At 37.4% G+C, this 26,200-nt stretch overlaps 1 protein-coding gene across 5 annotated transcripts in view; it reads right to left on the bottom strand.

Annotated features, from left to right (window-relative positions):
* The window catches only part of LOC126751923 (proteoglycan Cow), a 169,874-nt gene that overhangs the window by 44,992 nt on the left and 98,682 nt on the right, over window positions 1–26,200 (bottom strand). For all 5 annotated transcript variants that reach the window (XM_050462416.1, XM_050462381.1, XM_050462408.1 and 2 more), the window contains exons 3-5: window positions 13,055–13,127; window positions 9,689–9,791; window positions 6,496–6,723 (exon numbers count right to left, since the gene is read on the bottom strand). In XM_050462416.1, coding sequence (XP_050318373.1) covers window positions 6,496–6,723; window positions 9,689–9,791; window positions 13,055–13,127 — 404 coding nt within the window. The remainder of the gene's footprint in view (window positions 1–6,495; window positions 6,724–9,688; window positions 9,792–13,054; window positions 13,128–26,200) is intronic.

Raw genomic sequence — 26,200 nt, 5'->3', positions numbered from 1 at the left:
AAATTAACGAAAGCAAACACGCAAGCAAGTCTACACATAACATCTACCTCTCGGCCCTTAAACAAACTTACGCGCCTGAAACAAATATTCAACGCTTGTAGGCGACTTTTAAAACCGAAAACTATTACGTAAATAAATACAGCGAAAATCCGTTAGCCTCGTCCTTCATTGTATTGGCAACAATTTATTTGATCTGTATCTTTGAATTTGCAACCAAATAAATCGAGGTAATTTAAAGTCATCAATAGAAGTGATGTAAGCTACTTACTGCATATAGCAGCTTATGGTAACTCAGCATATTATACAATATTGAAGTAAAAACAAGTATGAAAGTTTAGAACACCACGAACACTCGACGCACTACTGTTAAAAAAAAAGTGCAGTGATTGATATTGCTTTCATCGAGTTTCTTCTTGCATTGGCGATGAGCGATTTGATGTTGTCCAACATATTGGTCCAACCCTGAATTGCTAATAGAGTTTATGAAAAGTTCTTTCATAACAGTAGTACCTTCGATAAATTAATATTACCTGCCTAGAGTCCCGCGCTGTTAAGAAAACTTGTTTTTAGTTGGGGCTCTGAACACAGATTCTGGATTATCACTAAATCGCGGTGGTCAACAAGGAAGAAGATGCAAAGAGAACTGTTGATATTCCCTGTTATCACATACATATATATGTATATAACGGTCCAATAGAGGTACTTTTTTCAATATTTTTTTTTATTTTTGACAAATCACGCATGAGTCGTATCAAGCTCTCATGTTATTTTTGTTCAGTATTGTTTGGCATTTCGCCATGGAATGTATTATGTCTGAACAAAGTTTAGAAATCGTTCAACTTATTTCTGTAAAGAATGTGTTTCGCGCGCTTCACTCAGCTTATGGTGCACACAATGGGCTTACCACTTAGTGCATTTTTCGTCGAGATTTTAAATTGAAAAATACAGCTTGTGCAAGAAGTGAAGATGCTCGACCTTCCGAAGCGACATCACTTCGCTCAATGGACCTTATGGGCGCTTGAAAAGTTCCAAGAAAATCCGACGTTTTCAAGCCAAATTTTGTTCAATGGTGAGGCCCATTTCTTGCTCAATGGGTATTTAAACAAGCAAAATTGCCACATTCGGGACGAAGAGCAACCTCAATTTATTTATTAAGAGAACAATTCGGTGAGAGAATTTTACGTTTTTCGACGGTCAATATGTAAAGTCTAAAGCTTATGCGGACAATCCCGCTTCAATTCAGGCCTTGGAACAAACCAGCACGCGTTTCACTCTCCAGTTACCAGTAGAAATCTGGAATGAGTCATCGAAAATTGGACTCAACGGATGGACCATCTGAGGCGTAGCCGCAGCCAACATTTGAAAGCGAAAATATTCAAAAAATAAATGTCAAAGAATATTCTTTCGAATGATAATAAACATTTTCCATCAAATTTGAAGTTTCTGTGTTGTTTCTTAAAAAATTAGAAAATCTAGAAAAGAATCACCCTTTATATTATATTTCGCAATCAGAAAAAGTGACCTGTATGTTTAAAGTTAGTATATTTTCTGAGTTAAAACTTCAAGGCTATCTAGCATTTTTCCCTCCAGAATATATGTCTTTCATTATACAGTCATTGATATTTTGAAAATTACTCTATATTACGATAAACTTTTATATCTCGACAGCACCCCTCAAGTGTGGTTGGATAACATTTTCTGCTTACCTTTAACAACCTGAATCTCTGCTGTTTCAACACTATCTAAATGTATCAGTTCTTGAAAAAGGTTTCGTAGTATCTTCAGGTCAAAGTATTGGCTAAAAAATCGTACTTTTAGGTTATGTTAATCTGGTAGGCTTGTGAGCCGCGCAATGACCAGTTAATGGTCCTTAGCGATGCCAGAGGTGCCAATAGTGAGGCCGTGGAACCTATTGAAATTCACCTTAAATTTTAATGAAGTGGAGTTACATAGTTCAAGAGAAGTAGTCATCCTTCAGAATGTCTGCGATTGAGATGAATTTCAATAGGTTCTACGGCCTCACTACTACTCTTCCAGAGTGAGCAAGAACTCATGAATGCTTGAAACGTTGTCTTGCAAGTACGGGGCAAGTGCACAAGAGATGCTCCAGGGTTTCTCTGACGTCTTGCTTTTGACATTTTCTGCAGTCATCTCGATGTGTCAGCCCCTTTCCGTTCGAAGCAAAGACTGTAGGACAAAAATTTATATTCTCTCTCATATTTCTGTTCCTTTTTGTTTTTGTAACAAAAACTTGTATGCCAAAGTTCATTTAAAGAAGAACGCTTAACTACGTATTCTCAAATATCAGATAAGAACCTCCCTAATATGTTACATATCTACCGCATAAACATTTGTATAGCAATTTTATGTCGATTATTGCCATGGTTGCCTCATTTTATTGTTATTGTTGCGCTGGCATTGATGTCGAAGTGGGGAAAAAACTGTCGAAACAATGCGATGACGTTGCCTTTGGGAGGATGACGGCATTGCAGGTATTTCCAGTGGACATGGTGCTTATTGTCAAAACAAGGGGGACTATATACATATATAAATCTTATATGTGTGCTTGTGTATGCATGTGTATATACATTTTTTATATGCCGCCAACTTTAATATTAAACTTAAAACTGTAAACAAAAATATAACGCCAACTGGCCAATAAAATACACACTTACGCTTTTATATAAAAAGTTCTGTGCCAATATACATATGTACATACCTATGTACATACACGTGCATACTAAGCGACAAGTAATTGCGTTTTTTACACGCATACTAGTGGAAACTCATCCATATGTACATAGGTAGTTACATATGTGTATTGGCAACCGTTATATTTCATTTAAAATGCCATGTGCTTTGCTTCATTGTAAACTATTATTTGCATTTAGTTGCATATGCAGGCGGTCAGCTATTAATGAGACCGCGTATATAGAATATTTATGTGGTTATGTATTAAAAAATACTCGCTATTTTTATCGATATTTTAAAGCGTTTATGAAAAGTATGCTTATACTACTGTGGGCAAGAAATAGTAAGACTTTTAAATTTAAATTTCGGCGAAAACCGATTTGTCGATTTTTTTTCTAGATTGGTAAGGGATTGACTATCTGAGGCGTATCTGAGGAGTTGCGATAAAAATATCGAATAATAAATTTGACTAAAATTTTTGTATTTCCAACCAAATTTCGTTTGTGGAATCATTGTGAATCTTGGAAAAGCTTACGGTAATTGAGTTTTAACAAAAGCACAATCCTACGAGTGGTAAAAAGCCTTCAAGGTCGAGAGATCGTTGAAGACATGCCACGTTCTGGACCTTTGACTTCTTCAACTGATGAATATATTAACAAAGTGAAGGATATGGTGCTTGAAAATCTTTCAGGCAAGTTTTGGAGAGATGGCAAGAGTGCTCAACATCTCTTGCGAGTTCGTGCGAATGATTTTGGTAGAAATTTTGGGTATGAAACGTGTTTTCGCTCGACTCGTCCCGATAAAACTGATTTCTTTTTCAAAAACTGTACGAATGTGATCGAATTTATAGCCAAAAATGCAATGAATACCATTGATCAACCGCCGTATTCAGCAGATTTGGGTCTGTATGATTTTTTCTTGTTCACCAAACTGAAATTGACGCTCCGTAGAACTCGTTTTCAGTCAATCGAAGAGATAAAACAAAATTCGCTGATGGAGCTGAAGGCCATCCCAAAAAGTGCTTATGAAAAGTGTTTCGAGTATTGAAAAAACCGTTAGAATAAGTGTATTACATCTGGTGGGGATTACTTTGAAGACAACAAAAAATAGATTGATGAGTAATTAAATACTTTGCGTTTTATTAAAATATCAGAGTACTTTTTCACAATATATTCAATTTTCGTACAAGGTTAAAGGGAACTGAGAGACTGCAAAAAAAAAAATATATATTTTTACTCATTATAATGCAAATCTTAATTATCGCCTTTAAAATAGGCTACTGAACCAATACAAACATTCCAACGCTTAATCCAAATATACGTGAGCGCATTTCGTTTAGCCGAATGGCTAATTGTTCCTATTATTTAACGTTATTCTGAAAATTGCTACGGTACTTTATGCTTTCTGCGAATATTTTGCATTTTGCTTTCGTAACCATTTATTTTTTCAATGTTATTAGTCTACTATATCATACTTGAAAAATTTTTATTGGAAAGAGGTAATCAGTGTCAATTTCAGTGCGCATTTCGTTTAGCCGAAAAGGTGGTAAAAATCATTTTACAAAGAAATAAAGAGGTAATTTGTATTTTTTTAGAAACAATATTACAACTGACACTGCATAGATTTATTGGGTTCATTTAAGTTATTACGTTTTGTTTTTTGTATACCCTTTAAAGCCATGCCGAAGGGACCCTACTTGTCAAGTGAATGGAAAAATGTAATTTTTTCCGACGAGAAAAAATTCAATCCCGACGGTCGTGATGGATTAAGTTACTTTTGGCATGATTTAAAAGGAAAGGAGGAACCAAGGATGAGCAGGAACTTTGGTGGTGGAAGTGTTATGATTTGGGCAGTTTTCTCTTATTATTGAAGATCCAGAATATGCTCTTGCCAGAATTCCAACAAAAATGAATAGCGAAATCTACACGGACATGTTGGAATCAGAATTAATCTCATTTCTGGAGGACTGTCATCAAGAAGAACCAATTTTTCAACAGGATAACGTAGCTATCCACGTCTCGCGACATTCTATTCACTGGTTTGGAGACAAAAATATAGAATTGATGAAATGGCCTGCACGCAGTCCAGACCTAAATCCCATCGAGAACCTTTGGGGTATTCTGGCAAGAGACGTTTACAAAAATGGTCGCCAATTTAGCAGTGTTTTAGAACTGAAAAGGGCAATTAAGGACAGCTGGGAAAAAATACACGAAGATATCTTAAAAAAACTAATAGAAAGTATGACAAATCGCATTTTCGATTTAATAAAATGTAATGGAGGCAAAATAAAATATTATTATTTATTAACTTTTTTAATTTTGTCTCTATTTATTATTATTGAAACATTGGGCTAAACGAAATTCGCACCTGTTTTACGTAATATCACTATTATATTAGCAAAAACACAATGAAATTCGAAAATCTTTGTTTTGTTTAATAATAAAATATATATTGAATTAGTTGTAAAAGGTTTATTTTTTTGTTTGTACTTTAAGTGGTAGAAATTAAAAAAAAATACATTCGGCTAATCGAAATGCGCGCACGTACTGGTTATAAGCCTCCATTCGCCAAATTATTGGTCATTTTCGACGCCATATTCGTGAACTTGTGTTCGTGATACAGAATATTTTCCTAGACACTTCTACAAGATTTTTTGTTTAAGTTCCGTATCGAAAACAAAGTTATGCCAAATACTCAATTATTGTGTATATTAAAATCAATCTTCAACCAAACTAGGAGTTTCTCCAGATCGGATTTTCTAACACTGTGATAAATATTTAACTTTAAAGCGAGATAATATTTCAGTCAATTTAAAAGATTTTCTTAAAAACGAGTATCGACCTTTTAAAAATGAAAATATATGTATGTATCACAATATATCATTTAATATGATTTTGGGAAAAATTATAAACGAAAAAGTTATGTATGTATATGTTATGAATTTGGAAACTAAATTTTTGCAACAAAAAATTATATCAAACGAAAAGTCACTGTTTTCACGAGGCGAATTATAGCTGCTTTTTTTTGTTTTCTCCACTTTCCTTACAAAGCCCTTCAACAAAATGAGATTTAAATCGCCAACCACCTACAATAGTGCCACAGTTGTTTGCAAATCTTTTTTCTTTCGATTGTTCGCACCGCGGAAAGACCGTTTGTGCTGTACAACAAACTTTGCGACAGGGCATAAGTGACCTATTTTGAAAGTCGTTTAATCTTTTGCGACTCAATGGCATAGAGCACATCACAGAGCTGTACACAGTGAGACAACAAAAAAACAAAACTGAAAACCGGACAAATAAATAAACACACCATGCCACGGCACTTTTAAGCACAAACACACACGCACACACACATGCACATGCACGCTTTTGTAAACAAGCTTGAAAAAGCATACAGACTGGTTAATGAAATCGGACGTGGAGTGATGCGTGCGGTGACATATTCGGGCATATTTACATTTACACGCACACATGTGCACATATTGAGCATACAAAAACAACAAACTGCAACGATTTCAAGCACACACCAAAGCATGTGCGACAGCCACGTGCCAGTCATTCGCACATACACACACACATTTTCAACCATATCATATTCGTAGCATGCTTTCAGGCGCCCCAAACCGTGTGCTGCATGAAATCAACCAAACAAGCAACTGCTCAGCCAGCGTGCCACCATTCGTGCATTCGAAATTACCGTTAATTAATGAAATGTGAAAAATCAAACATTTTTGATGCCACAAACCAGGCCCAGTCATTTAGAGATAATATCGACTAATTTCATTATTTCAAGCTTTTGACTCACTCTTCATCCTCTTCGTCATCCTTATCGCCGGCAGTGTTGTTGTTCTCATAGAAGACATCATCCTCACGGGACTCCTCGTCCGAGCTGAAATTCTTCGCATCCTCATCATCATTGTCATTCTCGCTGTTGTTGTTAATATTGATGTTGTTGTTGTTGGCGTTGTCCTTATTGGCGCGCCGCTTAGCCGCCTCCTCCTCCAAGTACTTGGCTTTCGTGATTATTTCATCACTACAGGATCGGTGACGAAAAGATAAGACAGACAAAAATAATTAGTTCAACGGCTGTGCAGGAGAGTTTGCTACGTGAGCGCTATGTATGTATGTGTGTGTGTGTGGATGTGTAAGAGAAAGGGAGATTGTGACTGTCATATGAGAAGGATGTGCGGAAGTGGGAGCTTAATGGCGTTGGTGAATTGTTGCAATACATACTTACAAATAAAAGGTGATAAAGGTGAGCTAAGGCATAATTAAACTTTTTTGTGTGAGAGCCACTCGTGTAGCCCGAGTGCAGGATGATTTTTGAAGGGGAATTCTGAAGGGTTGAATGCTGCACTTAATTTTATAACAGAGAATAGGCCAATTGGGATTTTAAAATGATAGGCCAGGTTGGTAAGCGGATTTGTGGGCGGGATAATTTGTGGAAACTTCAAAGTAGTACAACAACAAAAAATACATTTTTAATGTAATCTTGTAGGTGTATGGGTAAGTGCTCTTTCGTGCTAATGCGCTAAAGTTTTTGCTTTAGGAAGTGAAACTTCATTAGGTGAGATAGATAAACATTTGTCTGCAACGAAAATGTGTTACGCAACGAAATTGCGTCACGCTTGTATTATGTACAGAGCTACTATTTTATGGTTGGTATCATTATTATTTTGAGTTTGCTTGGATACTCGCATGTTACAAAAAAAAAAAAAAAAGACAGTTGAAAAGTTGCCACCTGTTTGAAATATGTATACTGAAAACTTATATAAAATGAAAAATTAATTGCGCAAAGTCAAGGAGCAGAACAGAGGAGGCAGAAGAAAAATTAAAGCTAAAAGGAAGGTTGCCACCTTCTGATTAAATATTCTGAAAATTTCTCGGTACAGTACCCACATACATACATGTACATATGTAGTTCAAAGCAAAATAATGCCTTCCATTTGGGTGCCAATGTGATATTGAAAAATTTGTACATAAACGAAACATTCGAAAGAGAGCCAACACTGATAAAAGCGGTTACAGTTCAAATAATGGAAATGTTGCCACCTTTTCGAATAAATCAATTTCAGAAATTTAAATGTAACGAAAACACAGTAATATGGCTATGAACTAAAAAGGTAAAGAGGATGTTACAATAAAGTTAATAGAAATAGAGTTGCCATATTAACAATAACAATTAAAAATATTAAATTAAAAAAATTATAAAAATTTTAGAAAGTCCATATATTTTTAAAACAACAGAAATCTTTACCAGATTATTATTTTTGACCAGTGTTGCCACTTATAAAATTTTTTATTTAATAAAATTGAACAAATGGAGTTTAGAGGCTGCACCTTAGCAACAATACTACCCTTAACAGTTGCATTTGTATAGCATACGTGACAGCTAACGGGTGATCCAAGTAGAAATACTCTTTCGAATATACGTAGCTTTTGTTTGACAGCTTACGCATGAGTCGTATCAAGCTGTCATGTTATTTTTGTTCAGTATTGTTTAGCATTTCATCATCGAAAGACTTACGCGTAAAATCTTAACACCCAGCATTCACTATTGGATAATATTCGACCTAATACATAGATCACGTTTAGTACGCAGTGAAGAAAATTTACCAAAGCAGACGTAGCCCAGAGTGTACGAAGGCCGTGGGGAGTCGATTCGGCGCCGTTCGCAGCAACTCGGACTGAGGTATGGAACGACTTTCCGCATTTTACGTCGACATCTTGCATTGAAAGCGTACAAAAACAGTTTTCTATAGGCTCTTGAAAAGTTCCAAGTAGATCCGACATTTCGAACTAAATTTTGTTCAGCGATGAGGACAATTTCTTGCTCAGTGGTTATGTAAACAATTAGGCATTTGAGACGATGAGCATCTTGGAAGGATTCAAGAACTGCCATTTCATCCAGAAAAACCAACGGTTTGGTGTGGTTTGTGAGCCGGTGGAATCATCAGTCCATATTTCTTCAAAAATTATGCGGGTGAGAACGTAACCGTCAATGGTGACCGTTATTCGCGCCATGATAATCGACTATTTGATGGCTGAAATTGAAGCTCGTGATCTTATTTAGTCGCATGAATTGAAGGATTTATTGAGAGAACCCTTCGTCCTCAAGATCGCGGACAATCCCACTTCGATTCTGGCCTTGGAGCAAAGCATCAGATGTGTCATTCGCCAGTTACCAGTGGAAATGCTCGAACGAGTCATCGAAAATTGAACTCAACGGATGGACCATCTTAGACGTAGCTGCGGCCAACATTTGAAATAAATAGCCTTCAAAAAATAAATGTCAAAAAATGTTCTTTCGAACGATAATAAACATTCCCCATTAAATATGTTCAAAAATTATATCGCGGCTTTGGATTATAATAAATATATGCCAAGTGGTGGTGGTGAGGTGTCTTGTGGAAGAAAAAACTTTCGGATACAAGAACTTGTATCTGATCGTTTAGTTTGTATGACAGCTTTCGTGATCCGATAGTTGATAGTTCTGACCAGAGAGCAGCTTTCTGTGGAGTTAAAGACATTTGCAAAATTTCAGAGCGATATCTCAAAACCTGAGGGACGAGTTCACAGATGGATAGTCATCTGTACATATTTAGGGTATAACTACAGTAATTGTTCACATTTCTAGGAATGTTTGCTAGTTGTTTGAGAAATTTAAAGTATTACTTTTTATTTGATAAAATAAAAAGCATTACAATATGTGTATAAATTCTGAATAGGTTTAAGCACTTTTACAGCAACACATATTTTTATGGAGGGTTGGCATATTAAAAAAAAAAAACCATGTGATAATATTGTTTTATTAAATAAACTATTAACACAAAATGGATATAAACTACACACCCAAAGAAGTTTCACTTCTGACCTTCTAGTTTTTCAAACTTTCAGAAATACTTTTTAAGTTTTTTTAACTCAAATTTATTTTATTTTTACATTTTATTATTATATTTTTACGTTTTATCACTCTTTTCAAGTAACTCTCCACTTACCGGTTCTTGTGTAAGTCACGCTTCGACACACACACAGCGCTGTACTCATCCTCCAGCAGACAGATTTCACGCTTCTTGCAATTTAACGGCCGGCAGAGGTCACCTGTCGAGTGGGTGAAATGCAAACAAAAAGGTTAAATAATTACAAACAGTGAATAAGCAGTTATACAAAACACACAGCCATACATACAGACATAAATATAAATGTGTGCGTGCGCATAAGCTATATTTCCAGCAGAGCTGTACAAATGATGTTAATTCCTTATAATGAGCGGTTTTTATTACATTATCTCGCAGTCATATCACCTGTGCAACCGTTGCCAGCCGACGACCTTTTCTGACTTTAACGGCAAATAACTTTAGTAATTTCATTTTCCCGCCTCTTACAAATTAAAAGCAAATAGTCCCTTACCTAGCTGTGCTGTTGGCTGTGGTATTTAGTACAGGGTGGTTCGAATGCGCAAAAGTTCAACTTTAAAACTGATTTGAGCTTAAATAAGAAATGTCGTTAACTTCCGTTGCAATGAAAATATACTACCTACACAGTTTTATACTATAAAATGGAAAAAAATTCTTTATCTTGATTTTGGCCAGTTAGTTATATGGCAGCTATGTATATGCAATGGTTGTCCGACCTTAGAAATTTCTGCGGAAACAGGATCTGATATGTATCGATCAGTTTATATGACAACAATATGATATAGTGGACCGATGTCAGAGGATTTGACAAATGAGCAGATATTTGGGTTGAAAAGGATAACAACAAAACACAAAAAATTCAAATTTAAATGGATATTTCTACGTCAGACTTCTGCTCTATAGCCTAATTAAACTCCTCAACTAGTAAAGAAGTGAAAACTGTCGAAGTTCAAGTTTTTAATGAAATTTTTCTTAAGGGGCACATTTTGTGTGAAATAATATTATACAAAAATTTTAAATGAGTTATAGTTTTGACTTTTAATATAGTAGTTTTTGAGTAAGTGCTCCTTGGTATGTAAGCAACTTCGAAATCCACAAAGACTTAAATATACTTTTTGTTAAAGACGAAATCAGCAAATCTTGTCGATAGTATTTAGATAGATTGTCTAATCATGAAAACTTATTGGCAATAAATTTACTAGACAACAGTATGGATGTTAGACGCTTAAAACGAACTCACATTTTGAATCTTCCATATAGATAGATTTTAAGTAAGCAAATAAAATAATTTAAGAATGTATTGATTAGTCTCAATGGAGAACAGTCAATCCTGTCACTATTAATGTATTTAAAAAATTTGCTGATTGTCAATTAATAGATTGCAAATAAATATATATTAAACAAAAAAAATGGTAGTTGCGGCTACGTCTCAGATGTTCCATCCGTTGAGTCCAATTTTCGGTGAACACTTCGAGCATTTTGACCGGTAACTGAGGAATGACACGCGTGGTGCTTTGCTCTAAGGCCTAATCGAAGCGGGATCGCTTGGGAAGGTCGAGCGGTTTCAGTTCTTGCACAGGCTGTATTTTGTATGCTTTTAATTTAAGATTTAGAAGTCAGTCCGAGTTGCTGCGAACGGCGCCGAATCAACTCTCAACGGTCTTAGTGTACAGTCTCATCTACGGCTGCTATATTTTTTTTACTGCGTGTTGGACGTAGTCTATTGGGTCGAATATTATACAATAATGAATGCTGGGTCTCAAGATGGGTGATGGTGTTGCAAACAGTTTGCTCAGTAGGCCGATTATGTTGACCATAAGTTGAGTGAAGCGCGCGAAACATATTCCTTACAGAACGTGAATTTTCGTAATAAAGTTGAACGATTTGTAAACCTTGTTCAGGCGTAAGTCTTTCCATGATGAAATACTAAACAATGCTGAACAAAAATGTTATGACAGCTTGACACCATTCATGCGTGATCTGTCAAAAAAGCCCATTGAAAAGATTAACGCTACTTAGAACAACCGTTATATAAATTTTGTAGGGTCCTTCTGGTTGTTAGAATCTTCAAGGAAAATTGTTCAGGGTATAATAAGAAAATATTTGTTTATAGAGTTTATTTCTTTTTTTCAACAAAAATTCATTTGAGAACCACCCTTCTGACCCCTTGTGACCCTTGGATCCCAGTTTTATCCTTTGTTAATCACCTTGTCTGAAGCTTCGTTTAGTATCGAACGGCTTGGAGTGGTCCTTCCCGATCCTGAGGAATCTTTTGGTATTGCTCAACGCCAGTTTACACAGCCGTATTAGCTTTGCGGGGATACGAAATTCAGACAGCGGCATAAAGACAGCTCCTTTTCGTGCTGTCAAAAGCAGCATTGAAATCGATAAAGAGATGGTGTGTGTCGATCCTCTTTTCACGAGTTTTTTGGCGCATGGTGAATAACTACTCAGTTGTTAATTTTCTAGGCCTAAAACCACACTAATAAAGTCCAATCAGTTAGTTGACGGTGGGTTCTCCATTCTACGAAATTTTAAAATTCCCATTATTTTCTTAACACACCTCGTAAGTTCTAATATTCCAAAGAACAGCAAGCTGAAATGGTGAGAGTCATACCTTTTGACTTCCTTAAGTTATAGCCTAAGATTAAACTGACTCTTTAATATTAGACTTAAAATGAGACAAACATTCGATAAAAGTAACTTTAGAAAAATTCGTAGCACCGCCAGCTACAGAGTCACATAACTTTGCTGAATTAAGTGCCTTTTCTCAATTATTTCATTGAACTTAAAACAATTTCAATTGGGGCGAAGGGTTCTTGCGATGCGATGATGTCCTGCTGTTAAATAAGCGGTGAGCGAGATGAACTTGCCCCCCATCATAATCACCATCAATTGGTGCTAACTGGCAAGAGCATAGAAACCACTTAAACAACTTTGGTCCAAGCGACAATCGAGAAGAAAGAAAAAAAGATTGTTATTAAAAGTGAAAGGGAGGATATTTCTTACTTTCCAAGTGCAACGTATAGTATCATGTGTTAATTTAATTAAAAGCATATAGAAGTACATACACATGTGTCACCATCACTCAAATAGAGCGCTTAAACATTTTTTAATCCACCATGGAGCTTATGAATCGCGCATATATTTTATATTTACACAAACACATACATGCCTCAGCTGCACATCAGCTGCATTTTTCAAGCGATTCTTCCGCGCTCAGCCGCCCGACACTTAATGTCTTTGGGAATGAAATGAAGGCGTACGCAATAAATCGCGGTCACCTGCTGGCTTTACGACCGTACGAGCGTGTGTGTGTTTGCAACGGCGCCCAAAAAAATAGAGAAATTTACGCTTCCACCAGCACACATTTATTTGCAGATTTATGTAGCATTTAAAAACACATTTATATATACATACATATGTGTGTGTTACAGTCATACTCACTTGTAGGATCGTGAATCCAGCGCTTGCGTTCACCATTGCTGCTCTTCGAGGGCACTTGCGAGTTTTTATTTATCTGCAAGAAACAGGCGTAAAAGAGAAAACACACCGTTACACATATGCTCATACAGACACATAAAATGTAAATATATAATAAAAATTCAATTACACATGTGAATTCAAGTGTATTAATGCGCCAGCGAGAAAAAAGCAACGTAGAAATTTTTAAATTGTATCCTAGAAAATGGCGAATTGTGAAGCAGCATGCTGTGGCGTTTAAATTAATTATTTATATATACATAAAGGGTGATCCATTTCGAGGTTACCAATTTTTTGTTTTTTAAGAAAAAATGCAGAAACTTCAAACTTAATTCGGAATGTTTGTTATCATTCGAAAGATAATTCTGAGGCACCGCTTCTATCAACCCCTTACTCACACTCTGTCCGATGCTTCACCCAACAGCCCACAACTCTGGCAACATTGATCTCATAAAACTACTAAGTGAACCTTCAGAAAAAACGTGATGATTGTATATAGATTATTATAAATAAATAAATAAATAAATAAATATTCTGAGGCATTTATTTTTTGAAGATTATCTCTTTCAAATGTTGGCGGCGGCTACGTCTCAGATCCGCTGAGTCCAATTTTCTATGACTCATTCGAGAATTTCAACTGGTAACTGCCAAATGATATTGGTGAAGTTTTGCTCTAAGGCCTAATCGAGCGGGATTGTCCGCATAGACTTTAGAATTATACACCCCACAGAAAAAAGTCTAACTGTGATAACACACGATCTTGGTTTCGAATCGACCGGATCAAAAGTGTTCTCTCAATAGATCCATTGATTGCTGCGATGTATAGGAAGTGGCGCCGTCTTGTTGAAATCAAATATCGCTGAGATCATGAGCTTAAATCTCGGGCATCAAAAAATTGGTTACCATGGTGCAATAACGGTCGCCCATTGAGGGTTACGTTCTCACCGTAATCATTTTTGAAGAAATAGGGACCTATAATTCTACCGGCCTACAAACCGTTATTTTTTTCTGGATAAAATGACAGTCCTTGAATCTTTTCAGGTTACTCTTCGTCCCAAATGCAGCAATTTTGCTTGTTTACATTCCTATTGAGCTAGAAATGGGTCTCATTGCTAAACAAAATTTGGCTCGAAAACGTCGTATCTACTTCGAATTTTTCAAGCGACCATAGAGCGAAGCGATGTCACATGGGCTGGTCGAGCGGCTTCAGTTCTTGCACAAGCTGAATTTTGTACCATTTCAATTTAAGATCATCACGTAAAATGCGCCAATTCGTTTTATAGGCCAGTCCGAGTTGCTGAGAACGACGTCGAATCGATTCTCTACGGTCTTCGTGTACACTTTCAGCTACGGTTGCTATTTTCTCTTCACTGCGTGCTGTACGTGACTCATTCAGTTTAATACTATCCAATAATGAATGCTGGGTCTCAATATGGGAGATGATGTTGCGAATACTCAGTAGGCCGATTGAGCGAAGCGCGCAAAACACAATCTTTACAGAGCGCGAATTTCCGTAATGAAGTTGAACGATTTGTAAACATTATTCAGGCATAAGCCTTTCTATGATGAAATGCCAAACCATACTGAACAAAAATAGCATGACAGCTTGACAAGACTTACGCGTGATCTGTCAAAAAAAAAACTATTGAAAATAGTACTTCTACTTGGATCACCCGTTACATACATTTATCAAATAATGTATATTGGCATGCATTGTTTTTTAATGACTGCTTCGCTAGGCATGGCAATGAGTCCGAAAATTACTCCACATACTTCACGAGTAAACCGTTAATGCAAAGATAACACGAGTACTCACTTGATGTCGCAAATATGTATGCAAGGCCTACATGGCGTATGAGTAATATTGATTACTGTGATTGCTGTGCATATAGAGTGTACATATGTATATGGAAATATTCTTAAATAATATTTACGGCGTGTATGCGTTGAGTATTGTACATTTATTACTCGCATATGGTAAATGGCAATCACACATTTCTTGTGCTACACTATTCGTATTTTGGTTGTAATTTGAAATAATTGCTTGCTGATTACAATTTAATGATCTTTTAAGAGTTTTTGTGGCACTATGGATATATATATGTACTATATGTATGCATATATATATGTATAAAATATTAAATGGAATACAAAGGGCAGCCTGCACAGGGCTTACCAGGGGCTATTAAGTCATATCCGACAGAGGCGCTTAATATGCTCCTACATCAACTGCCCATAGACGTGTTACTCGGAAAGTAGCAAACAGTTCTGCTATCAGCATAAAGAAATTAGGGGGTTGAGATCAGAAAGAATTTGTACATAGCGTTATGCTGAATAAGCTAAACATAAGTAAATCAGACTGTGTATTCCAATAGTTAAATTTCAATAATCACATTTTGGTGAGGTTGCCCTCTAGAGGTAAATGGAGAAGTTCTGCTAAATAACTACGGGAAGATTCAGAAAGTAAACATATTCATCGGATTGACAGGCCGCATTGCTGGCCTTGTGCAGTGTAGTCAACAACTGAAGGAAGGCTTAAAGCACATATTCTTTGTTATGAACAGTTGGAGTCGGTTTCTAACCAACAAAAAGTGGCTCAAATGTGATAGGAATAAGGCCAAGTACATACTAATTAGGTATTGAAAGAGTATATACAAATTTACATCAACTATGACGGGGCGCTGGCATTTTGGAGTGCTTTCATGAAAAATAGGTCTGCCTCATAACAAGCTGCAAGCTAGAAATGAGTACGAATCTCTATTTAAATAATTTTTCAGGGAATTTAATAAGTCGTGAATTTCACGAGCCATTTCGCTGCAAAGTCGCAGAGTCGTGTCAATCTGTCACGTAATTTTTGTTCAATATTGTTTTGCATTTCATCATGGAAAGACTTACGCCTGAACAACGTTTACAAATCGTTCAACTTTATTACGAAAATTCACGTTCTTTAAAGAATGTGTTGTGCGCACTTAAGTTGAGACTTATGGTCAACATAATCGGCCTACTGAGCAAACTGTTCGCAACACCATCACCCAACTTCAGATCCTGCATTCATTGTTGGATAGTATTCGACCGAATAGACCACGTCCACAGCACGCAGTGAAGAAAATATAGCAGCCAACACTGAGAGTGTACACGAAGACTGTGGAAAGTTATTCCGACGCCATTCGCAGCAACTCGGACTGACGTATGAAACGACTTGGAGCATTTTACATCGAGATCTTGACTTGAAAGTGTACAAAATATAGCTTGTGCAAGAACTGTAGCAGCTCGAACTTCCCAAACGATATCGCTTCGCTCTAAGGGTTCTTGAAGAGTTCTAAGTAGATCCGACGTTTTCGAGTCAAACTTTGTTCGGCAATGAGACCCATTTCTGGCTCAATAGATATGTATACAAGAAAAAAACAACGGTTTGGTGTGGTTTGTAGGCCGGTAGAATCATCAGTCCCTATTTTTTTAAAAATGATACCGATGAAAACGTAACCGTCAATGGCGACCGTTAGCGCGCCATGATAACCGACTTTTTGATGACTGTTGATACGATCCACCATCGGATCAATTAATGGATATATTGAGGCAACGCCAAACATCATGTGTGGATATGTATGGTCAATAGCCAATGCGGACAATCCCGCTTCGATTCAGTCTGTGGAGCAAAACATAACGCGTGTCGTAATGCATGTTACCAGTCGAAGTCCTCGAACGAGTCATCGAAAATTGGACTAAACGGATCGTAGCGGCGGATAAAGTACGAAAGAGATATTTTTTAAATATACTTTAAAATGCCAAAAATGTTCTTTCGAATGATGATAAATACTAAATTTGAAGTTTCTGCCATTTGAAGAAGCTCACGCAAATGAGGAAAGTTCTCTGAGCTCTACTCACTTGAACAGAGACGATTATTTTACCTATGGCTCAAGCAGCTTACGTTTTCCGGTCCTGGACAAAATATAGTCTGGGTAGCCAGAGAACATCCGTTTTACGGCGAGCTAAAGTAATACCCCCTCTTCAGGGTTGTGTGCTGGATTTGGGACCCGCCACGTAAAAAAAACACTACAATGAAAGGAAGTAAACAGCCTCGGATGAGAGACCCCCCACTAGTAACTAGCTTCAAAGAATACACCAGCCTTTAATATTTCTGATGTAAAACGCTGAAGCACTTGCTTTATAAATGCCACCCGAAACTCAAACAACAAAATAAATTCAAATGTTTTTGATTAAATGACCGGCTTCATTACTTAACTAAATGTTATTTCAAATTTTGTCAACGGCAGCGGTTTGGAAGAAAGGCAGGGAGGGGTCACTGCACTTTACAAAGCATCAAACTCAATTAAAAGCCAATCGTAGCAAAAACAAAAACAACAATCGAAAAAGTCAAATATTGGAATTCTGTTAGCTTTGCGATAATTGCTGTTGTTCAGTGCGCATAATTGACATAAACTCGGAGTGAAAAACTTAATTCGACCTACTTTAATTTAATTGAAAGTTGTCAATTGAGAAGCCAATTAATTTTCGAATTTTCGATGAAATCACCGTGAATTCACCAAAAGGCGTTTTAATGTAATTAATGCATACCATACATACATATATTAATAACGGTACATGATTGATATTTTAATATTGAGTTAGCTTGAATGAATTGAAGCATTTACATTTATATTAGTCTGAAATTTTTTTTAGATGCAAATTCTTTAAATTTGTGTTTCATTCAATTTAGGCACAACAATTAATTATTTTTGTGGCTATATGTTAAAGTGGCATAAGTTAAAGTAAACTAAGCTAACTATTTTAATTATTAATCAGGTTGTGGGTATATTCATTGACTTCATTATACCCTGAACAGAAGCTAGTTTGTCACGAAGTTTATAATTTTCAGCACAAAACGTTGGAGACCGCAAGCTGAGTCGATTTAACCATGCCCGTCTCTCTGTTCGTCTGTTGTACCAACTTAAGTTGTTGAGAGACAGCTCTGTGACAGTTGATTTCGATAGTTGAATCTGAAACTTATCAAACTTATGAGAGCAACCAGCAATCAAACTCTAGTAATTACCTAGCGCAACTATAACATCAAACTAAACAGCTTTGAGTAAGATTCCTTGCGAAAACACACACCGTGGAACTCATGAGACCTGTTCATTAGAAAGGCATGCTCATTTACACCTACACAAGTGTTTCGGTTAAAATTGTCAATTGGATTCTAAGGTGCCCTTATAAACTTAAAAAAATTCTATAGCAACGCTCTTGGGTAGTTAACCGGTAGTTGAATCGATATGAGTGGTAAAATGATGCAATTAAAAATGTTTTGGAATGGTGTTGCCGCGTGTTTAATTTTTTTTTATATTATTAAGGTGTTAGGTGTAGTTAGATGCATGACATATTTTCAATTTTAAATAAGTTTTGTCTTGCCAGTAAATTATTTTTTTTTTTTATAAAAGTAAAAACATGACATTTTAAGTAAGGTTTCGAATTGATTTGAGAAAAAATTTAAAAATTAATATATGTATGTATTTTTTAAATATTTCTAACGGATTTTTCAATATGAGCGCTGCAAAAGTTTTTTAAATAAAACAAAAACGGTTTGGGATATCAATGAAATTCTTTATTCCTGTGAAAGTACACAGGATGCCATTATGTATGGAACTCGATTTCGTTTGCATGGCCACCACGGGCAAGCTTGCAGAAGTCCAGACGCTGAATACAATTTTCGACAGTTTTCAAACATAAATCGGCCGTTACTACTGCAATTTTAGGTTCGATATTCGTACCATAGACTTGACATGGCTTCACAAGAAAAAGTCTAAAGGCGTCAAATCGCACGACCGAGTCGGCTAATTGACTAGGCCATTTCCTTAGATAACACGTTCACCAAACTTGGTTTTCAATAATTCGATTGTGATATTCGCTGTGTGGCTTTTGGCGCCGTCCTTTTTGAGCCACATATTGTCCACGTCCATATCATCCTATTCGGTACAAAAATATTCAGTCATCATTTAATTGTAGCGATTCCGATTCACAGTATAGTGCCGGTGTTGATCGACACGGAAGGAGTACGGCCCAATGACGCCGCCGGCCATAAACCACACCAAACCGTAATCTTTTCGTGATGCAATGATGACTCATGGGGTACGTGTGGATAGCTGCCTGACCAATAACGTATATTTTACTTATTGACGATGCCATTCAGTCAGAAATGAATCTCATCGAAAAATCATCTTCATTTGGATGAAAATCCGGATCATTTTCAAGTTGTTGCTCAGTCCCATTCACGAACATACGAATATTACGGTGGTCAAGTAGCTTCAATACTGGCGTCAATTTAATCTTGTAAGGACGTAGGTCAAGATCTTTTCGCAAAGTTCGCCACAATGACATCACAGAGATGCCCTACGTTTGAGAACGGCGTGTGAGAGACTGATTTGGGTCTTCTCAACTCAATTGATGTGCTAGCGGCAGCAATATTCTCGACACCACGGCACTGCTTTGTCTCACTGGCACGCGAACATTTTGTGCTGTGCTTGTGGACTCTAATTTTTCCACTAGGCGCTCAATTGTTGATCTGATAGGATGATTATGACGGCCAAAAATTGGACGTAGCGCTCTTAAAGTTGAGGCCACTGACTCCGAGTTTCGGTAGTAAATTTTAATAATTTCGACTCGTTGTTGAATCGTATATCCTTTCATGATGAAATGGCAAACCTTACTGAAGAGAAATCTCAAAAGAGCAGGGAAAAATACGGCTTTGTTTGCTGTCCCTATCGGTCTATTTTTGTCGCGTCCTTTCATGATGAAATGGCAAAACTTACTGAAGAGAAATCTCAAAAGAGCAGAGAAAAATATGGCGTTGTTTGCTGTCTCTATCGGTCTATTTTTGTCGCGTCCCCAATGTAAAGCGCTTTATGAAGACGTCAATAAAATGTATCCTTTATGTATCGTCTTTTAGTTATCACTAACCAATTGAAACATTAAAGTAAGAAATGAAATAATTTTCTAAAATTTCGATATTTAATTATGACCCTTTTCGGCTTCCTTTCTGTCTCACGTATTTTTCCGCACATGATTATTAATTATTATTATTATTACTAATTTTGCTATTATTATTTTTTACAAAGCAAAATTTGATTATTCTAATAATAGTTTTCCCAAATTAACTTATTCCATTTTTCGCAATAAAATCATTATTTTCAAATTTATCAAAGAGCTAATTTCGATATTAGTATAATAAGTGTACAGGTATTTGTAATGCATATTAAATATATAAATATATATATGTATATATAAATCAATTTTAAATGTTTTGTTCAACATATTATGAACTGCAAATTATTGTGGTTTCCGACAAATTTAATAAGTCCACATGCATATACATATACCAGAGTATACATATATGTAAATATTGTAGATACCTAACAACATTGCACATCCAATAAACCTACCAAAGTTTGTGCTCACGCACGTGCAGTCGAACCTACATACCTTCATATTTACCGTTATGCGGTTTGTATCTTCTGGAAAATTGTTATTATGCTATTATGCAGATAAATTTGTTATAATCAAAACTTAATTGCTGATTAAATTAAAACCAATAAATGACACTGCAACATAACAACAAAAACAAATAAATGACAACAACAAAAGTTGTTAAATGAGCGCATCGAGTGTTATTGTTCGAGAATATCAAATATTTACAATATAATTACGTGATTGATCGCACACATCAGTACAACTGGCAGGCATCCTACACCTGGGTGGTTAACAATAAAAACGCGATAAATTCAAATTTTCAAAAATGATGAGTGAAGGAGAATGGTATATCAATTTCGTTTGAAATTAATTGTTTAAAGCTTTAATGGTTTACTTTCAAAACAATTATATATACATTGTGGCAAAAAAGTACCCGGAAATTTTAAATAAAACCGAAAATATTATTTATTTTGTCGACTTCAAAGTAATGCCCACCAGATGATATACATTTATGCCAACGATTTTCCAGTCTTCGAAACATTTTTTATAAGCAGCTTTTCGGATGGTCTTTAGCTCCTTCAGCGTATTTTGTTTCAACTCTTCAAACGACTGAAAACGGGTTCCATGGTGCCACAATTTCAGTGTGGGGAAAAAGAAAAAATCACACAGATCCAAATCTGATGAATACCGGTCGTTTTCGACGAATGTTCTCACACATACGAATGTGCGATCGAAATTCGCAAGGTCAAGAGGGTCCACAAAGACCTGTTTACGGTACTATTTTTGAAAAAATTCAGCTTTATCGGGACAGTATTCTTTGCAAATGTGATATTTTCTAGAGCCCTCCATCACATTAAGGCTCCATAGCACATATTGGGCTTAACAATGGTGTCATAGAGCCAAGGGAGCACTTTCGGTGAGAGACCCCTACATGTGCCAATGGCTCCTCTATAGAAGTATAAGGTATCGATACCGTTTTTGCTCTTTCTGCTATATTCGCCTTCCATGAAAACTTCCTATACCGGGAGAGCCCTAGATATTTCACTGTAGCCGGTCGCAGACGGATGTTTCCCATTTGCGGCAGCGGTGCCACCGGGCTCTTGTATATTCTAGTAAATAAAACTATCTCGGTTTTATTTGGGTTGATGCCGAGACTACTTCCGACTGCCCAATTTGCGACGATGCTGAGATGCCCTTGCGTCAACACGTACACGGTGCTCAGAAACTTTCCTTTGACCATAAGTGCTACATCGTCTGTATAGGCAGTCGCCCGGCAGCCACGATCCTCAAGTTTTTTAAGCAGGTCGTTAACGAGAACTCCTCCTTGTGGTGTATCGCGACTCACATTTCGTCGAGCACGTGCTTTTTCCATTCTTCGTTTCAAACACTCTGTCGCACAGAAGACTGAAAATGAGGATTTCAATGCCAAGACCGTGCAGAGCAGTTACGACTGTTTCTGGTAGGACGTTATTGAAATCTCCCTCAATATCAAGGAAGGCCCCAACAGCGAATTCTTTAACTCTAGTAGATCCATGACACGATAGTATGTAGGGTTGCATCCACTGACCTATCTTTATAATAAGCATGTTGCAGTCCCTCGGAATACGTGTCTTTATATAGTATAACAGTCCATCAGTCTCTCCAAGTTTTTAGTAAAAGGAATTAAGGTAATAAGCTTGCCAAATTTTGTAAAAGGATCTTGTCTGATGAAAAACATTTCCATATAAGCATTTGATTCCGATCGTTGAGTTGGTATATACTACCCTACGCCTATAAAATTTCAGATCAATATCTCCAAAAACTCGAGTACATACAGACAAACATAGATAGATGGACTCAGGTCGTCACATTGACCACTTAAATATTTTTGCCTATAGTATTTCCGACGTTTCTTAAATGTTACAAAATGCCCTGCTGATAAGTCAAAAATCAGTACTTGCGCATTTGCTCTCAGGTTCATTTTACTATTGTTATAGGGTGTTTAACACTATCGAGAAGGTATATATACCATGAGGTAAACACTATCTCCAGAACTATCCAGCTTTCGTCAGACAAATATTGGAACGGCTTGGATCTGGTACTTTTAGAAAACTGGTTAACCTGACAGAAGTTGATGCAGACAAACAGATTGATAACAGAATCTTGAGCCATACCTAAGGTATTCGATCATTTCAAACGTCCGCTCTCAAAAAATAATATCAACTCCGAAATCTTTGGCCTTTTGAAAACAATTAAATTATGAAAGTTCTATGAAATATTCAGTAAAAAGGGGGATGTCTGCTGCCAAGGAAACATATCGGATGTTGTATATTAAGAAACTTATTTAACCAGTGTTTTGAGGACGTTCTCTAAAAAATTCGGTAGGCAAAGTACGGTTCATTTTGCGGAGTGATTGGGGTCTCTGACGTCGTGCTGTTCGCACCATATATCGTGACTTGTGCCACTTATGGAACCGCTGTAAGGTGGGAAGCAGATACGACAGTCTTGTGGTGCCAAAAATTCATCTCCTTACAGGTTTGTATGATGCTATGCAGGTTTTGCTAGATGTCTCCCCTTTTGACCTGATTGTTATACAGCGTGCTGTTGCATTCAGATTAAGAAGAGGCTTGAGTGTGTGTTTAGATGTTAGCGTTGTGATCTCCACTAGTCAGAATGCCGAACAGTTGGGGTCGTTTACGCGTGAATTGTTTAAGCGACGATGGCGTTTAAATGGGAATTAGGGTTAGCTTCTTGGGTGAATGGTGTGTGCGTGGAATGTGCGTATGGGGTCCAACCCCTGCTCACCAGTCCTCAGCAGTATGGAAGCTCAACTGGTAGGAGTCTCGGCTACGAGGTCTGACAGGAGACTTAATTATGGTACCACAGGGAGCTGGAGCACTTGGAGTTCGCTCCAGTGGAGAGTATCGTGGTGGTTGCGGTTAAAACCCGAATCCAAAAAAATGACACTTTGTCAGTTGAATGTGAAGTTGCATTTCAGCTGGATGCCGGATATTAAATAGTCGATTAACGGAAATGACTTCTGAAGATCTTTTGTAACTCTTCGCGCTATCCAAAGCTAGCAAACTTTTACTCTATGTTTCATTTAGTTCTTTGGAGCGATCTAACCCATATTAGAACAGGCCTTATCTATGTAGGTGTAACTACATGCTCAAAGTAAGAATCTACAAATCATATATTAGTAAACCTGTACATATTATCTTTGAGTATGGAATGCTTGACAGTTGCCAAGAGAAAGGTACAACTAAATAACACATAAAACCTTTTCGAAACAGAAATTATAATATTTACAATAAACAGAAGTACAGAGGACTAACTTTTCATGAAAATGTTGAGGGATTGAGTAATTACGCGGAAATTAAAACATTTTCTTATATGCAAATTGAATCGTCATCATTACCACATAACCCCTAAAATAGCCTATCGTCACTTCAAACCGAATCAGCTGGCCACAACCGCATGGACCGACATCAAGTTGAGCGTTGCGCCTAACAAAGGCAACCCATCCAACGCAGTCGTCCATACGACAATTCAACGAAACGACCCAACCACTTAACTTCACCGTTAGCAGACATCTGCACTTCGAACTAACTCTGCTCCACACCCCGAGGGTCGGCAGCTCTGTCGGTTGGTAGGTCGATAGATGCGCCGTTGGGTTGGTGGGTCGCTCGGTCGGTCGGCAAATCTCTTACACTTCAATGTAATTGCACACTCGACACGACCGCCCACGCAATTACACTTGAAAATTCATTTCGACGCAATGGCCATCAACTCTCTCACACAGACACACATATATGCCTACATACACACATGCATGCATACATAGATAAGTGGATTGAAAGCCGCAAGTGTCCGCCTATTCTACGTGATCCGCAAAGCTGCAAAGCCAACGACGAATTGACGTTTGGCTGCAGATACAGCTACGGCCTCGGCTCAGGCTGCAGCTTGGGCCTGGGCTTCAGCTCCGGCCTCAGCCCTTCACACGGGCACATTTGGTGCACAGCGCGCCTTAATTTAGGCAACAGCCATTAGTGAGTGCGCACAGTTGATGCAATTGCAATGTTAATGTATCACGAAGTGGAGAGGATGTACCGTTGGGTCTTGCGGTTTCCGACCACCATTGCCGCCAGAGCATGCGAAATGTGCAAAGCTCAATTCCGTCCCGCGATTTGCCATTTCCACGCAGCGGCAACGTTGACTTTTGTTAAATTTGTGGCGCAAATCCGCATGTTGATCCTAAATGAGCCGGTTAGGTGGAGTCTAGTTAGATGGCCCATGGCGGAGAGCAGCAAAGCAGCGGCTGCCTTCGTCACTAAGCGCCGCATTTAGTGCGCTGCGCAGCGAGTGCAACGACGCTGATCACATATTTTTCTGACATTTTTTTGTTTTGTAAGTTCGCCATGCACACTCATACACATACACAGCGCACTGTTTAATCCGTTATTTATATTCATGTGCTCGCCTGCGTGTGGTTGTGCGTCCGATTGCAAAATGCCTGTAATTGTGGCAGTTGTGGCATGCAACATGCATTGACAGCTGCATTAGTGATACTTCACCGCCTTCACTAACACACTGAGCATAAGTGACACACACACACACACACACAAGCATATTCACTCACGCACATTCTTCGAGAATGCATGTAACGCCCTAAACGCTGTCACTCGGTGGAAAATATATTGTACTTCCAATCAGCACACGTCGACATGCATTGTTCAAATTACTTGCAATCAAGCACAGTGGGTTGCATCGGCTTGACAAGCATACTGTACTGCAGTTAATCCTTTGGTGAACACTTGAGCTGATGTGACATCTAATATTTATAAGTTGGCCGAATCAAGATATCTTTGACTACATGATATTCGGGTTGGAATTGATAGGAATCTTTGGCAGTGGTATTTGATTCATAATTGGAAAAAATTCGATCGAATAGACCACGTCCAGCACGCAGTAAAGAAAATTTAGCAGAGTGTACACAAAAACCGTGGAGAGTCGATTCGGCGCCGTTCGCAGCAACTCGGACTGACGTATGGAAGCGACTTGGCGCAATTTACGTCGAAATCTTAGTACAACTTGTGCAAAAACTGAAGCCGCCCGACATCGCTTCGCCTTTTGGGCTCCTGAAAAGTTCCAAGAAGATGTTTTCGATCCAAATTTTGTTCAGCCGTGAGGCCTCTTTCTGGCTCCGAAAGTTGGACTCAATGGATGGACCATCTGAGTGGTAGCCGCGACCAACATTCGAAAGAGATAATCTTCAAAAAATAAATAGCAAAGAATGTTCTTTCGAATGATAATAAACATTCCCCATGAAATTTGAAATTTTTGTGTTTTTGTTTTTAAGTAGGTTACCGCGTAGTGGATCACCCTTTAGTTTAGTGAATCCGTAAACTTTATAGGACTGGATGTCTCTATATAATCTTATTTTACACTTGATACAGGTCGAAATTTCAAAATTTAGTTGTTGAAAGTATTTTTTGAGAAGCTAAGCATTTACCTGAATATATTTTGCTTATATGTGGATTGAAGCATAGTTCTGAAAACCTTTCCAATCAACTTAACGCCAAGTTTAGTCTATTACAGGAATCGGAAATAAAACGATTTTATTAGCTCTGAGTTTAGTTAAAACATTTAATGCTCTCAGGCGCTACTTGA

This window comes from Bactrocera neohumeralis, chromosome 2 (assembly GCF_024586455.1).
Source record: "Bactrocera neohumeralis isolate Rockhampton chromosome 2, APGP_CSIRO_Bneo_wtdbg2-racon-allhic-juicebox.fasta_v2, whole genome shotgun sequence".
NCBI lineage: Eukaryota > Metazoa > Arthropoda > Insecta > Diptera > Tephritidae > Bactrocera > Bactrocera neohumeralis.
This window is presented reverse-complemented; position numbering and strand designations above follow the sequence as displayed.